At 45.0% G+C, this 13,445-nt stretch overlaps 1 protein-coding gene across 1 annotated transcript; it reads right to left on the bottom strand.

Annotated features, from left to right (window-relative positions):
* Nucleotides 1-3,771: 3,771 nt before the first annotated feature.
* On the bottom strand, nucleotides 3,772-6,971 carry LOC142583605 (acetylcholinesterase-1-like). Its single transcript, XM_075694094.1, has 2 exons — nucleotides 5,461-6,971; nucleotides 3,772-3,913 (listed from the first exon to the last, which is right to left on the bottom strand). Exons 1-2 carry the CDS (start codon nucleotides 6,954-6,956, stop codon nucleotides 3,772-3,774), a joined length of 1,638 nt encoding a protein of 545 aa, XP_075550209.1. The 5' UTR covers nucleotides 6,957-6,971.
* Nucleotides 6,972-13,445: the final 6,474 nt, after the last annotated feature.

The raw sequence follows: 13,445 nt of genomic DNA, 5'->3' as shown, positions 1-13,445 counted from the left end.
AACCCTGAGCATCCATACGAACACGACAAGGTACCGAGAAGCCTGCGGGTGTGTTCAGGTGGATTAGGACATAGGTCGAGACTGAGTGATCACTGTTCCTCATTCTTCGCGCTAAAGGCTGCAGTGGGGAAGCCCTTTAACTGGTTTCAGGCCTGCCCTGGTACAAGCTCTTTCCTGCTACAAATTATACATGAATCTTGTTTATCACGTCAAACCAAACTTCCACAGACTTTCCCTCATCAGAAAGGGGAGGGGCTTCAGAACTTTTGCCATTGGACTCACAATTCCAATGTTGTAATAGACAATTGCTGCAAAAAATTATTCCATTATTCACTAAAATAAGGAAAGAATTTCTTAATGTGAAGATACACTTAGAAGCAGCTGCTGAGAAATCACCGTGGAAGTGCAACGTTTTAAGGACGAATTAAACGTGAGCTACAGGTAATACCACGATAAAGCACGAAGCCTCCTTCAGTAGACGTCAAAACTATCGTGTACTCTGCTTCGCAGTTTTTATGAATCCCTCTACTCGAACACTTGCAGCCCACCGTTCCGACGCCCGCTGCGTCGAACTGTCTTTATCAGTCACGCTCATGTAAAGGCCGGGGTGTATTGCAACGATTGTATTCCAATGCTATTACTGCCCGCGCTTTGTCGTTGGTCCGAGCGCCTGTCCGCCAACATTATCGCGGGAACGTACCAGACGTTAAATGTCTATGATAAGAAAGGAATACAATAGGGTGACACGAATTCTCTCACTAAACCACCACAGGTTGCACTTAGATACAGCTCAATTTACAGTGATTGCCTGCTCAGGGTAATTCTCCCGCTTATGTGGCCTCTCTAACAGGCATCACCACCATGCTGTCCTAACCATGTTACCTTGGCAGAAGGAGTTACCAAACAGCTTCATTCGGGGCAACACATGTTTCATTCCGTGGTCCGCCCCGCCAGAGCCGTCATGTTGTCCACTACATCGTCGTCATCCTGCTATCATCGTCGACGTTGTTGTCGTCTCGACTGTCTTTGCTATTACCACTGTTCTCGTCGCCGCCACGATCTTAGCCCTCCCCTCCCCCCCCCCCCCCCCTGGCGCGAATAAACATGGACATGAACACAGCGATTTGGCCAGCCTCCTAACGTTCTCCACAACGTCGTCCTTGTTTTATTTTCATTCTCAGCAAACATACGCTTTCCGAGCCAGCACGTGTGTGCATTGAACATCGACATAGCAAGAAAAAACGAACGGCCATAAACGACGAAGCGAAAGAGGGGACGCTAAGCCCCGGGCTCAGCCTATTTGTCATAGCATTAGGGACAATATATCCCGGAACACGGGCGGATGCGAGCTGCGAAGCGCGGCTTGTGTGCGATCGCGTACTAGGAGCCCTTACCCCGCCCTGAGCAAAGCCCATAACTGGAATCACGTCCGCCACCGAAAACACGAGGTCCGGATTTATATTTCCTGGTTTGAGAACCCCCAGGACTCGGTCTGTGTCTGGCCTCTGCACGAATCACGTCGCCCGCTCTGTATCCCGGCGCAACACACGAGTGGTTCGCAACGCCGTCCGTGCAGGCTGGTACATTGGGATAGCCTTGTTACTCTGGCGCAAGGCTTTTCGTTCTCTTCTTTATTCGCGCGCATGAGCACGCACTCGTAGCAGAGAGAGACATTAGGCTGTGTTGTAGTACAACGGGAAAATACCGCTTCCGCAAGGTGAAAAAGGTACCATGAGCGCGCAATAGCATATATACTGATCATAAATATTATCACGCCTACATTGTTCCTCTTTTCGACGGTGATCGTTTTCCACGTGATCGCCATCGATATCAAGTTGTTGCTCGACGCAAGAGGCGCGACGCGAATGCTGTTGCACAGCGGGGACGAAATATTATATGTTCGTTCTGGAATGCACTGTGATTTTTGTATACATAGCTGACACACTTCCCCGTAGACCGGATTTCGACGAGCAATGTCTGCGCTCGCAACACTGTTGAGCTTTGAGCGTTGCTTGATTTTCTGGGCACAAGATCGCCCAATAAGAAGCTGTAATCTTAACTCACCATCTGAGAGTGCTTGATTTGTTCCCCGTCTCGACAACGTGAAAATGTATCCGCGTTGTCGAGCAAAAAAAAAAATCATATCTTAAGCGCTTATGAAAGGGCTCATGTTTCTATCTGTACCTTTAACAGAGAGTCACAAAAATTTGAATGTAGTAGTGCTTACTTATACATCATTCAGTCGACTTCCATTTTCTGCCTATGCCTTTAATGTACTAAAAAATTCCCGCATCGTACTTTGAAGTTGTATAATCAGAATTCATCCAGCAGTAGTGAGGCATAATCTGCCCCGCAGACACCCAGCCACCCAAGCGTCGGATGAGTGGTCTAGCGCTCGCAGTAACCAATATCTAGTAACCCAAATTTCGCTGTTCACTACGTAAGTTGTCGACTTAACGTGTAAGGATATACGCATTAAAGATACTTAGAACTTAATTACGAAAGCCACTCTTCGTTACACGACTCGCGACAGGCTTTTTACTAAAGATGAAAGAGTGCAAGAGCACGAGAAGGATAATTTCGCTCATTCTATAAACTTTTCTTGTTTAGCACCACAATTTAGCAACGGAAGTATCTGTTCGCTTAGTCTACGCTGCCATGGCACGAATGTTACAAATCTTGGCTTGAAACTGAAGTTCTTTTAGTTCGGTACCAATAATGCCTCATTTAATGGTTTTCGTTGTTACGTCCTATTGCGCCATATCCAGAACGTAAAGAACGAACACGGTCGGCTGTCTCCTGATGAAAAGTTATCTTCACCGTAAAAATTTCAGAGCCACTCAGAGCAAGTCACAGTTGCCACCTCTAAGTATCGTGCTCGGCGATGGCAGCCCGGCAGCGTACGCATGAAGAACCTGCGACTGAATGATCAATCTGGACGATACGAGCTTTCACGACCATTTCAACCAAGAATGCAAGATAGTGCTTTTGCGTGCCAGAGTCGTAAGAAAAATTCCGCGAGTACGATGAGGAGCTATGGCTGCACACTGCAGCAAAATGCAGGGTGCTCAAAAAGGTTCTCGCCTTTTTGTGCTAACAGACTTCAATGTATGTATACAGTCGCCTTCAATGTAAGCTACACACGGTGCCGGTCATCGGAGGGACTGCAAGACTATCCCGTGGCGCCGAAATACCAATAATAGACATAGTAAATACCAGTAATTGAAACCGTGTTTCAATTACTGATAGGATAAGGAGTGAAAATGATAAGGACCTGTATACGACATGATAGAAAGAAAGGCATGTATAGCATACCTGATTAATTCAAGCAAGCTAGGGGATTATTTGACCCCGCCCCGTTTCAAACAGGATGTCAGTAAATCATCATCATCATCATCATCATCATCATCATCATCACCACCACGACCACCACCACCATCATCGGAATCCCTTCAACCATGGACACCATGTTGCCGCTCATACTGAACAAGACTACATAAGTCGTGTTGCCAACGTGAGACCTTCCCAGCGATAGTATGCCGTCGTTCTCGTAATTCATACTTTACGAGAGTGGTTTCACCTCAGAATAATCTTTTTATATTTTTATCCATGAAATGAACTATTTTCTTCCACATTCAATGTGGTTGAAATTTCATAACACAATCCAAAATCAAGACACAGGTTGCTTCGTCCTAGAACAGGCCTGCGTCAAGTATACGTAGGCTTGTAAGTCACAAGACTTGAAATTTCATTTTGAGGACTTAGAAATTCTTAACCCAGAATAAAACTCTTCAGCATTTCACAGTTCCTGCTTCGAAACGCTCGTAGAAACGAAAAATTGGCAGTGTTGATAGCGACGCTGGTGTTCTCGAAATATAACGGCCAAGCCTTCCCCTTGACCTTTGGTAGCTTCCTGAAAAAAGAGAGAGCGAAAGTATAACTCTCAATAACCTATAACCCAGTGTAGCTTAATGTGTAGTTGAGAATAACAAGCAAGCAGTACGGCCACAGAACAGCACAGTTAAGTAGCGGTGGCTCGTAAGGCTAGATATTACCACTAGAGTCTTCACGTAACTAAGTTTTCTTCTACTTCTTTTGGCTTTCTTCTTCTGCTGCTTAGGGCTAGCGTTCTTTCTGGTTTGACTTCGATAGCAAACTTATTCCACAGTGGTTACTTTTGAACCGACATGGAACACATAACTATTGCAAGAACGCAAACTCTCGCTTGCGTAGACCTTGTGCAAAATAATAACTACCTCAGCGTCGTGGAATGGAGATGGCTAAAGATAGTGCGAATAAGCGCTTGACGTAAACGTAACAGCTATGAACCTTGTGTCACAGTGCGCAACTTTGCGCTATGTATTTTTTCTTAAAAGTCTCACATCACATGTTAAACGTACGTGTTTACGGGTGCTCACCCCAAGACTTCACCCGAAATACGGGGTTAAGGGGGTGGCTTCAATTTCTTCTTTGGGGGCAGGAGGGAGGGGAGGGAGAGGGGTCCGAATGCAAGAAAGCTCATGTACCGTTCATTTTGTGCACGTTAAAGAAAACCAGCAGGTCGAAATTAACCCGCAGTCCCTCACTACGGCGTGGCTCGTAACCACATCCTCATTTCGGCACGTAAAACCTGTGGGTCAGAGCCATGTATGAACTCGGGTTTGCTAGCACCGGCTTCTGCTGCGCTCCAGTACAGCCTTTTTCCTGACAACGATGTCGCTGCGACTGTGCTCCAGCGGACACAATTTAATCAACTTTTTATTTAGGACCCCAGTTGATCTTGAAGAATAGCCAGTTCCGCGATAAAACATTTTACCACAGGAACTTCTATTCGTATCACCATCGATTCGCAACGAGGAAACATAAGACCTGATAAGTTAACGAACTCTCCACAAGATGGCCTTTTCTGAGTTAGCCTACACAACTAGCGCATTTAGTTTTGGCTCTCATGGCTCTTGAAATAAAGCTGCGTAGAGCAACGTAGACGGCAATGAGCTGAAGCAAGAAAGCGCTGCAGTGCACAACCAAGGTCGTAGTCACTGCTCGCTTCTCCATCGAAGGTGTGGCATGTACGGTTAGACATGCCCGAAAACTTTCAGCGTTTGTAGGGCCCCAATATGTATTATCTTTCCGGCTGCCCAATGCAGTCATGGCGTCATAATTAAAAATAAGGTGCCCAAACCGTCATTGCTCGTTCAATACTCAGTAATAATAGTTATAATACTATAATAATAATAATAATAATAATAATAATAATAATAATAATAATAATAATAATAATAATAATAATAATAATAATAACGATGCGTTTATACTTTAACCGGATACGTTTCTGTGACAAGGCTACTGGTCAGGCTAACGTAGCTCTAAAAAACTTTCGCTGGTGCAGTAAACGTCCCTTAATATTGGTCTTTCCTTTAAGGTTAGTAAACGACAGAAAATGAAGGGGAAGCTGCTTACCCCTTTTTTGCAAACGTTGTCCACATTCGGATAAGTCGTCTACTGAGGTCACGCTCCGCGTCCGAAGCCTTGCCGGGAAGCATGAACGGCAGCCCAAACAATATTGACACGTCATCCGTGTGCGTTGCAGCCGTAGAATTCCAGGCACTGAATGAGGGCCTGGGCGTCAACACATAGTAGAAGGCAGAGCCATTCTGATCCACAAAGTACTTCGCAAAAAACTTAGTCGGGCAATTGAAGAGTAGATCGCCGACAGCGTCCTTGAACCCCTCGTAAGTGCGGCTAGTGAAGTCGTACAGTCTCTGTATCTGCGCGAGCGTAAACAGCGCTTTCACGAAACCAGTTCGCTTGTAGAAGAAATCGTACGCCTTGGCTATTGCCTCCAGGCTCAGGTGCGACTGTCTGGGCGCTGCGGACGAACGCTTCCGCCCAAATATGGCGTCGAAAAACATGTCTCCTTCGCGCAAGGTGTTTCCGATGAGCATTTCGTGGTCCCTGAAGTCCACTGACTTGAGCAGCTCGATTGGAGCCTGCGGAAGGACCTCATCGTAGAAACTCGGATAGAAGAATGCGCCTTTGACGTCTACGAGAACCTTGGCATCGACGTTTCTCAGGCAGCTGAGTGTGTCTGCTGCCGACAAGCTTCCGTTTGGAAACGCCCTCGTACAGTTGATGGCACTCGCTATGTGCTTCAGGTTTGCGAGCGCTGCGTCACGGCTGTTATCGGGAAGTGGCACCAAGGCGGAGCAGCTCTGCAGGATGGCTCGCCTGAAGAGGTGGCGCGTCAGGGGCGATATCTGCAGGTAGCCCACTGAGATCGCCCCGGCACTTTGGCCGAAAAGCACAACTCGATTTGGGTTCCCGCCGAAAGCAGCGATGTTCTCCTTGACCCACGACAACGCCAGGATTTGGTCGTGCAATGCTACGTTGCCTGGCGCGTCTGGCGTGCCCGCGTTCAGGAACCCGAGAACCCCGAGCCTGTAGTTTGGAACGACTAATATGACGTCTCCGATGCTCGATATGTAGCGGCCATCGTAAAAGAAGTAACTGTTGCCGCCATGCGTGAACGATCCCCCGTAGAAGTAGACCATGACTGTCTTCTTGGGCTCTCTCGGGTGTTGCTGTATCGGTGCCCAGATGTTCAGGTGCAAGCAGTCCTCTGTGGTGTTTGTGTTGTCTATGCGCATGGCCTGCGACACGTAGGACTCTTGAACGCAGGGAGGCCTGGCTTGAGTCGCGTTAAACGTGCCATTCCACGCACCGATGGGCACAGGCTTCCGGAACCTGTTTCGACCTTCTGTTGACTCTCCGAAAGGAATCCCCAAAAAGGCACGGACACTGACACCTTCTGACGTGGTCACGATTGTTCCTTGCAATGGGCCGTCGTCGATCTTAATGAAGACCTGGTCTAGCGGGAGTAAAGGCTTGGAAAAATGTTCAGGAATTGGAGCCTGCCCTAGGTGCACATGTGGTGGTTTGTTCCTCCTTGCAATCATGTAGGCTGCCAAACTTGTCCCGATGAGAAGGAAGAGAAGAAGCTGACACCTACGTGATGGAAAGCACAAAATTACCTAATTGAATACAAGCGATTTCCATGTTAGATTGATCGTTCTCCCTCCCAACCATAGCTTTCTTTTATTTCTTATATTTTATTAACTATTATTGTTAATATTATTATTATCTTATACCCGGTTTTCATCTGATTATTTCCTTTTTCTCCAAACACAAAACGTTTACTTTTAAACTCACACGCCCAAATTGTTAACTCCCTTGTTATCATTATTATTTAGGCACCTAATTAAACCGCCCGATTCTTGGCCAATCCCCCACTGTGGGTATGTGCCACGGCCACTCAGGACAACAACAACAACAACAACACGTGTGAAATAACGCGCACGCTGGACATCGCAGAATCAAAAGCGGGCAAATTAATGCACACAGTTTAGTCGGAAGTGATTCTCTCAGAGTCAGACGCACTGTTTTCGTAATATTTACTTGACTGACTGACTAACATATTCCACCAAATAATAGACGTATGCCATGTTTCATATCAGCGCCTACTAGCTACGAATAATTCTTAGCATGTTTGTGCTAGGCTTAAAGCGCCGGCTACGTCAGTACGGAAACAATTATCACCTACTACCGGTAAACGCTTTCAGGTGAAACTATATCGTGATGCAGTTTAAGTGTAATACACAAACCTTGAAATCTGGGGCCGCGGCTTGATGGCTGGAAGTCGCTTCCGCCTCATGATGCAGTAAATTGCGAGGGTGCTGAATGCGATTGCTCCGAATGGCATCACTCTCGACGCACTTCGTCTTCGTTCGCTCCTTCATCCTCTTCGACCATAAATGCTGCTCCATTTCAAGTTCCTCTTTGTTTTTCGTCCGCTTGACCAAAGCTATCTTGCAGACGGAAGAGAAGAAGCATCAATGAAAGGAGAAAAAAATGTAGTACGGAAAATATATAATTATGATGATAAATAGACAAAAACATTCGTAAGAGTATCACCGGTTATAGTATTGCACAGGCCTCGATTGTACTGAAATATATCCCTACAAACTCGCGTACCCCTAATAAGGTCCTAAAGAAGAAGGCATAAAACATAATAATGAAATAGACACGTGACACATTCTGGATGTGACGGTTACTACTTCTCTAAAATCTAAATTCAAATATTGCTATTACATCGACCCTAAGCCGACGTACCAAAAGCGTTTATTCGGTCAACGTATTTAAGGTGCAGCCTGGGTGAGGAAGTGCGAAAGCCGACGGATACTTCAAAAATCAGCGCCGCCTTTACAATAACGAACTTTGAGAGTTACGACTTCTGAACTCTAGGCGCCCTCTACTGTCTAAGCGCTGATGTGGTCTTGCTTCAACTTGATTTCAGAACGCCAGAGAGCGCTTGCGCACGCTAAGGCTCCGCCATCTGTCGGCGATGAGGCGACACTACCACCGAAATGCGTTGATTCCGCTGTTGTTAGCGCAGTAGCCTCGCTCCATATAGCTTCATTATTCTAGAAAACTCTATGGCTCGTGCTTTCCCGATAGGATCCTGGTTAAAGACGTGAACTAGCCGCGAACGCACCCATAATTATCGTGAGCAATACAACTAACTTCTGAAATTTGTGGTAGAAGTTATAGCTCCTGACAAATTTAGAAAACAAGTTTTATTAGCCTATTATATATACATTAATGTGACCTCATGAAATATAGGCAAAAATAAAAGCGAATGATAATTTTCACAGATTATTTTTTTTGTTCTTTGTACTACTGAAACTAGAGTAAAAATAGAACATGACTGCATAAGTATACTTTGCAACATGTTTAGGATTTTACACGTAATATTTAAGCTAAGTTAAATTTAATGTTCTCAACTGGCTACGAGGGTGCGTTGATCTCTTCTGTTACATTGTCCATGAGCCGCTTCCCCCTCCTTCGGTTCATCATTGCCATATTACAGAGAGAAATAACATATCACGGCGTACCTCCACGACGGAGGATCGAATGTATGCCTCTGCAATAATGTGAACTTCGCACATGGTGCAATTTTGGCGCTTGCAAATTTCTGAAGATATTTAGCAGCCTGCAGACTCTGAGAGCGCCGCCGTCTGTGCATGTATTTCGGAGGCCATGGGCTCAGGCAATAATGTATCGGATGAAGAGAAGGTTCTGTGCACAGCAAAGCTCATCTTGATAAGAAAATTGAAGGCGCATCCAAGCTTTGGAGATTTCTGGCGGCGTTCGTGCGGGTAAGCAATATTCATTATTATGGGTCTGTAATTGGTATTGATATGTTTTATATGTTGTCATGACTTGAAGATGCTCATTGTATCCCATGCCATCCCTTAATCACGAAACCTTAAGGGCACATCAGCAGACACACAAAGTGGCAATCTCGCTCTAAACCACAATGCCGAAAAATACCACGACACAGTGTATCTTATTGTAATGAATGCCGCCCAGTTGAAACTCCGCGGCAGCCCGCACTATCCCTATTATTCTGATTCCAAGTTCGTTGCAACGGCTATACATCAAGCGGTCGCGCTCGATACGGAGGTGTTTGTCGCAGTTGGGGCGCGATCGCTTTAATTTACTTATGACCACAGTTCCCCCGAACGCAATCGTTCTGGGGAATTGGCCAACAATGAGCACATAGCAACATCCCATACACAATATAGCAAAGTCGTTTGTCGCTTTATGTGCCCTGTGGCACATACGCAGTAATTCAAGGTGCCTACTAGGCCAGACAACAGCAAGTTGTTCATTCGAGTACATACGCAATGGACCACGCTGTTTTCTCGACATGACCGCAGCCAGCACAAGTTGCCTAAGCTAGTAGCCAACTTGGGTCACTGGGCATGTGAAAGAGATTAGAAACGTGCGGCTAACTGTCTGAATTTCCCCCCAACCCCCACCCCCCCAAAAAATTGCTAAGTGCATTAAAAAAATCTGGTAGGAACCATTTCATGGTGACTGTCGATGCTAATACGATTAACATTGAAGCAGTGTGGCGACAAACCGTACCTGGCGACACACCGTAAACACATCATGCATGTGCGAGGCGTGTACTAAAGCCAGGTTCTTTTGTCGCGCTTGACTGTGGAAATGTTGCGCCATCTAGCGCCGCCGCTGCGAAGTCTGCGCGTTGCGCTTGTTTAGATATACATACACACAAGTTTGTCTGAATATGCATTGCTGTTGATATACACGGCGCTGTGGAAATGTAGTTTGTACAGCTTCGCCAAATGCAGTTTATATCCTTTCTGCGCGTTGGCTGGTCCGTGTCCCACTTGCCTGCTGCGACGTGGTGCACTCTTGCGCTCTGAAGGCTGGGACAGGAAAGACGAGCTCGGCCTTCCGCTACTCAGCGTTGTGTACTACACAGCCATCGCTCGTGTTCGAGCAAGTGCTCGGGCACCCGACCGCCGCGCAACGCGTCGGCATTCTTGCAACAGCTGAAATCACATACGCAGCCAGAAAGTACGCAGAGAGAGACACCTATGAACTTGCACACGTTCAGAGAGCGACGCCCGTGGGCGCCTATAGGCACAATTGAGAGATCATGAGTCGTGTACGGTTCTCAAACTTTCGCCATTTCCGCGTCGTTATCGCTTGCCGCCAGCTGCGCGCGTCGTCTGCTTAGGCGCTATTTAAAGGCCGCTAATAAGAAAATTAGACAATTACTGGCTTGCGGCTTTGCCAAGATTATAGTAATAGTATATGCTAAGCATATACAGGCAATTAAGCCCAAGTGAAATGTCGCAGCAGTTCGCCTTTAACTTTATCGACCCTGCTGTTGCTTGCGTTTCAGTCGAGTGAAATACATTTATGTGCCCAGAAGGTTACTCTGCTATTAGTGTTAATAAAAAGGAATAAATATAAAGTCAGGATACAAACAAAGCAAGAAAGAAGGAAAACATTGGAAGACACAATGAGCATTGCATGTGTGCATACGATGCTCATTGTACCTACCAAAGTTTTCTTTCCCTTCTTTATATATATATATATATATATATATATATATATATATATATATATATATATATATATATATATATATATATTCTTATTTTACTTAACTTTTGTGGCTGTTAGGTATTGCGCCGTCCTCTAATGCCGAGCCCCCTCACACTTTTTTAAGCGAAAAGAGCAATGGTGACTTCCGATCTGAGAGCGTAATTAGTTTAGAGCCGAAGGAACCACTGGTGTCAGCTTATTCCTTTTCATTTCAATCTCCATCAAAGTAACTGATTATTATGCATCGAAATTGCCTGACCTCTTCAATAGAAATCAAATTTCAATATGCAGACATGCTTCGGTACAGTAAGAACGGCCATTGATGATAAGGCGATTCTTACGCTCTTGTGGAACGTACCCATATGCAAATTAGCACGACAGGTTGAAAGGGTGGAGTAGAGAGCATAGAATTGTGAAAGATAAATAATTACATTCTGCTAGCTTTGTTCCATGCCAGGCATGAGCGGTAATTTTTAAGCGCCACTCGCAGATATCCAGCACTTAAGGCACAGCGAAGGATCGTGGGAAAGAAAGAACACTCACAAATATACTCCTCGTAAAGTGAGAATGCTCAGTAAAGGCAGCAACATGGTAGATAAGCCGGTATAAATGTGAAATATTTCAGAAAGTGAGCGACGCTCGGGGACTACTGAAGCTGCTGAGGTCCAAAGACAGAGACACACTGCACATTTCGCTGGGAAACCGAGTTACTCAAGACATTTGCAATTTCACCGAGGATGAGTCACAGCATAATCTAAGCTGGCATTATTCTAGAGCACAACCGCTTACTTATGCGATGTCGTCAGAGCGCGTACCAGTTTGTTATACCGTTTGTAATTGCCTCAGCCTCCGGAGCACACCTACACAGTAAGAAAAAAGATGTGACACAAGTTGTGAAAAAGGAGCTGGCCATGGCTAACACACCAGCCCTGCAGCGGTAAGATGGAATGGTCGATGGAGACAAATAGTTTTCTATTTTGGCGACTTTCTGTGGCAATTAAACATGATTTTGGAGGGACCATAGGATGCTAAAAAGCACAAAATAAACTTCAATAGCCTGTCAAACTTTCTTGTAATACATTCTGACGCGCATCAGGTGGTCAGAAATTACATATAGCTTTCAGCTACGTCTTCTGTCATCGTAAGTGGAATTTCAGCTCGCTGTCTTGCGCAATAAAAAATTTTACAGCCTTATGGATAAGGATGTTAGCAATGGAACAAACCTGCACCTTCAAGAGTTCGATTTCTTTAGAGTTTTTAAGTAGCCTCTTCAGTCGCGGTTTACGGATTTGTGTACGCGATTTGTTTTTGTAAAAGCCACAGAATTTAAGCTTGGGTTGAATTAAACTCTCTGCTTACACAGTGATTCTTCACTTCAGTTCAGCGCGCAATTGCTGAAGACATTTACGACCACATAGCTGACACGACCACATTGCTGAAGACACTTCCATGCCTTACGAGATGTTCGAACTGCCACGTTCCAGAAATCAGCAACTATGACGGAACAGCTTTGCCTGCTTAGTAATGCCAACAGATGTTTTGGACGGGTATTTGTTTATCTTTAGGATGAACTGCTACATGACTTACTGTAGGCTAAATATCGATTTAATTACTTTGTAACCCCAAGAACAAACTAGAATATACACAAAGTCCCATGCTGCCCCCTTAACATTTTTTTAAATAGAACCTGCAGCTCCTTCGAATAAAATTATATAACGTTGAGTAATTTACTTACAGTGCATCATATTTGTGACTGAAGAGTAAACAGGGCGTCGACTTAATCTTGCGGCCTAGATGGCAAGAAGCGCGTTTTCACCGTTCAGCATCCTTTCATACTTCTAATGTTTTTTGTTTATTTTTCTATATAGAGCTGGCCTTTCGGCTGTCACAGGGTGGGTAAAAAGCAGCGCGTTAAATAATATCACAATTCGTAAGCAATACAATCAAAGACTAACCAGCATGGTAATTGTGCAATGACATGTTAAATATTATTTGAAAAACGAAAGAAAAAGAAAACAGACTCGCGACAGTGCTGTATACGAGCAGCTCTTGCATCACCAGAACTTTTGTTCACTTATTCCACCTCTAAATAACTCATTAAAAGTTGTTTATTTTTAAACTGTGGAGTCAAGAGGCCTATGTGGGGAAACAATGCGCGTCGTCACATTGCGTTTACGATGCTTAGGCGCTAAGTCTGAGAATGGCGTTTTGATCGAGATTCTAGTCAGTCGACTGCTGCCCTATTGTGCTAAAGGGCCTGGTAAATAAAACACTGGACTAGTAGCTCTACTGTTGGCTTAGATATATACTTTGAGAAACAACTTTTCATACTCGCCGTGTAGTCTGTTCGAGTAGACATACCTATAAGGTACTCCGACGAAAACGCTAACATACAGCGCAGCATAAATTCAAAAAAGCGACAAGTCTTTTAATGCTGTCCGTCGCAACACTTAATGGACCTT

This window comes from Dermacentor variabilis, chromosome 5 (genome assembly GCF_050947875.1).
Source record: "Dermacentor variabilis isolate Ectoservices chromosome 5, ASM5094787v1, whole genome shotgun sequence".
NCBI classification, from domain to species: Eukaryota; Metazoa; Arthropoda; class Arachnida; order Ixodida; family Ixodidae; genus Dermacentor; species Dermacentor variabilis.
Note: the sequence above shows the minus strand (reverse complement) of the source record. Positions and strands in the feature narration are given on the sequence as shown.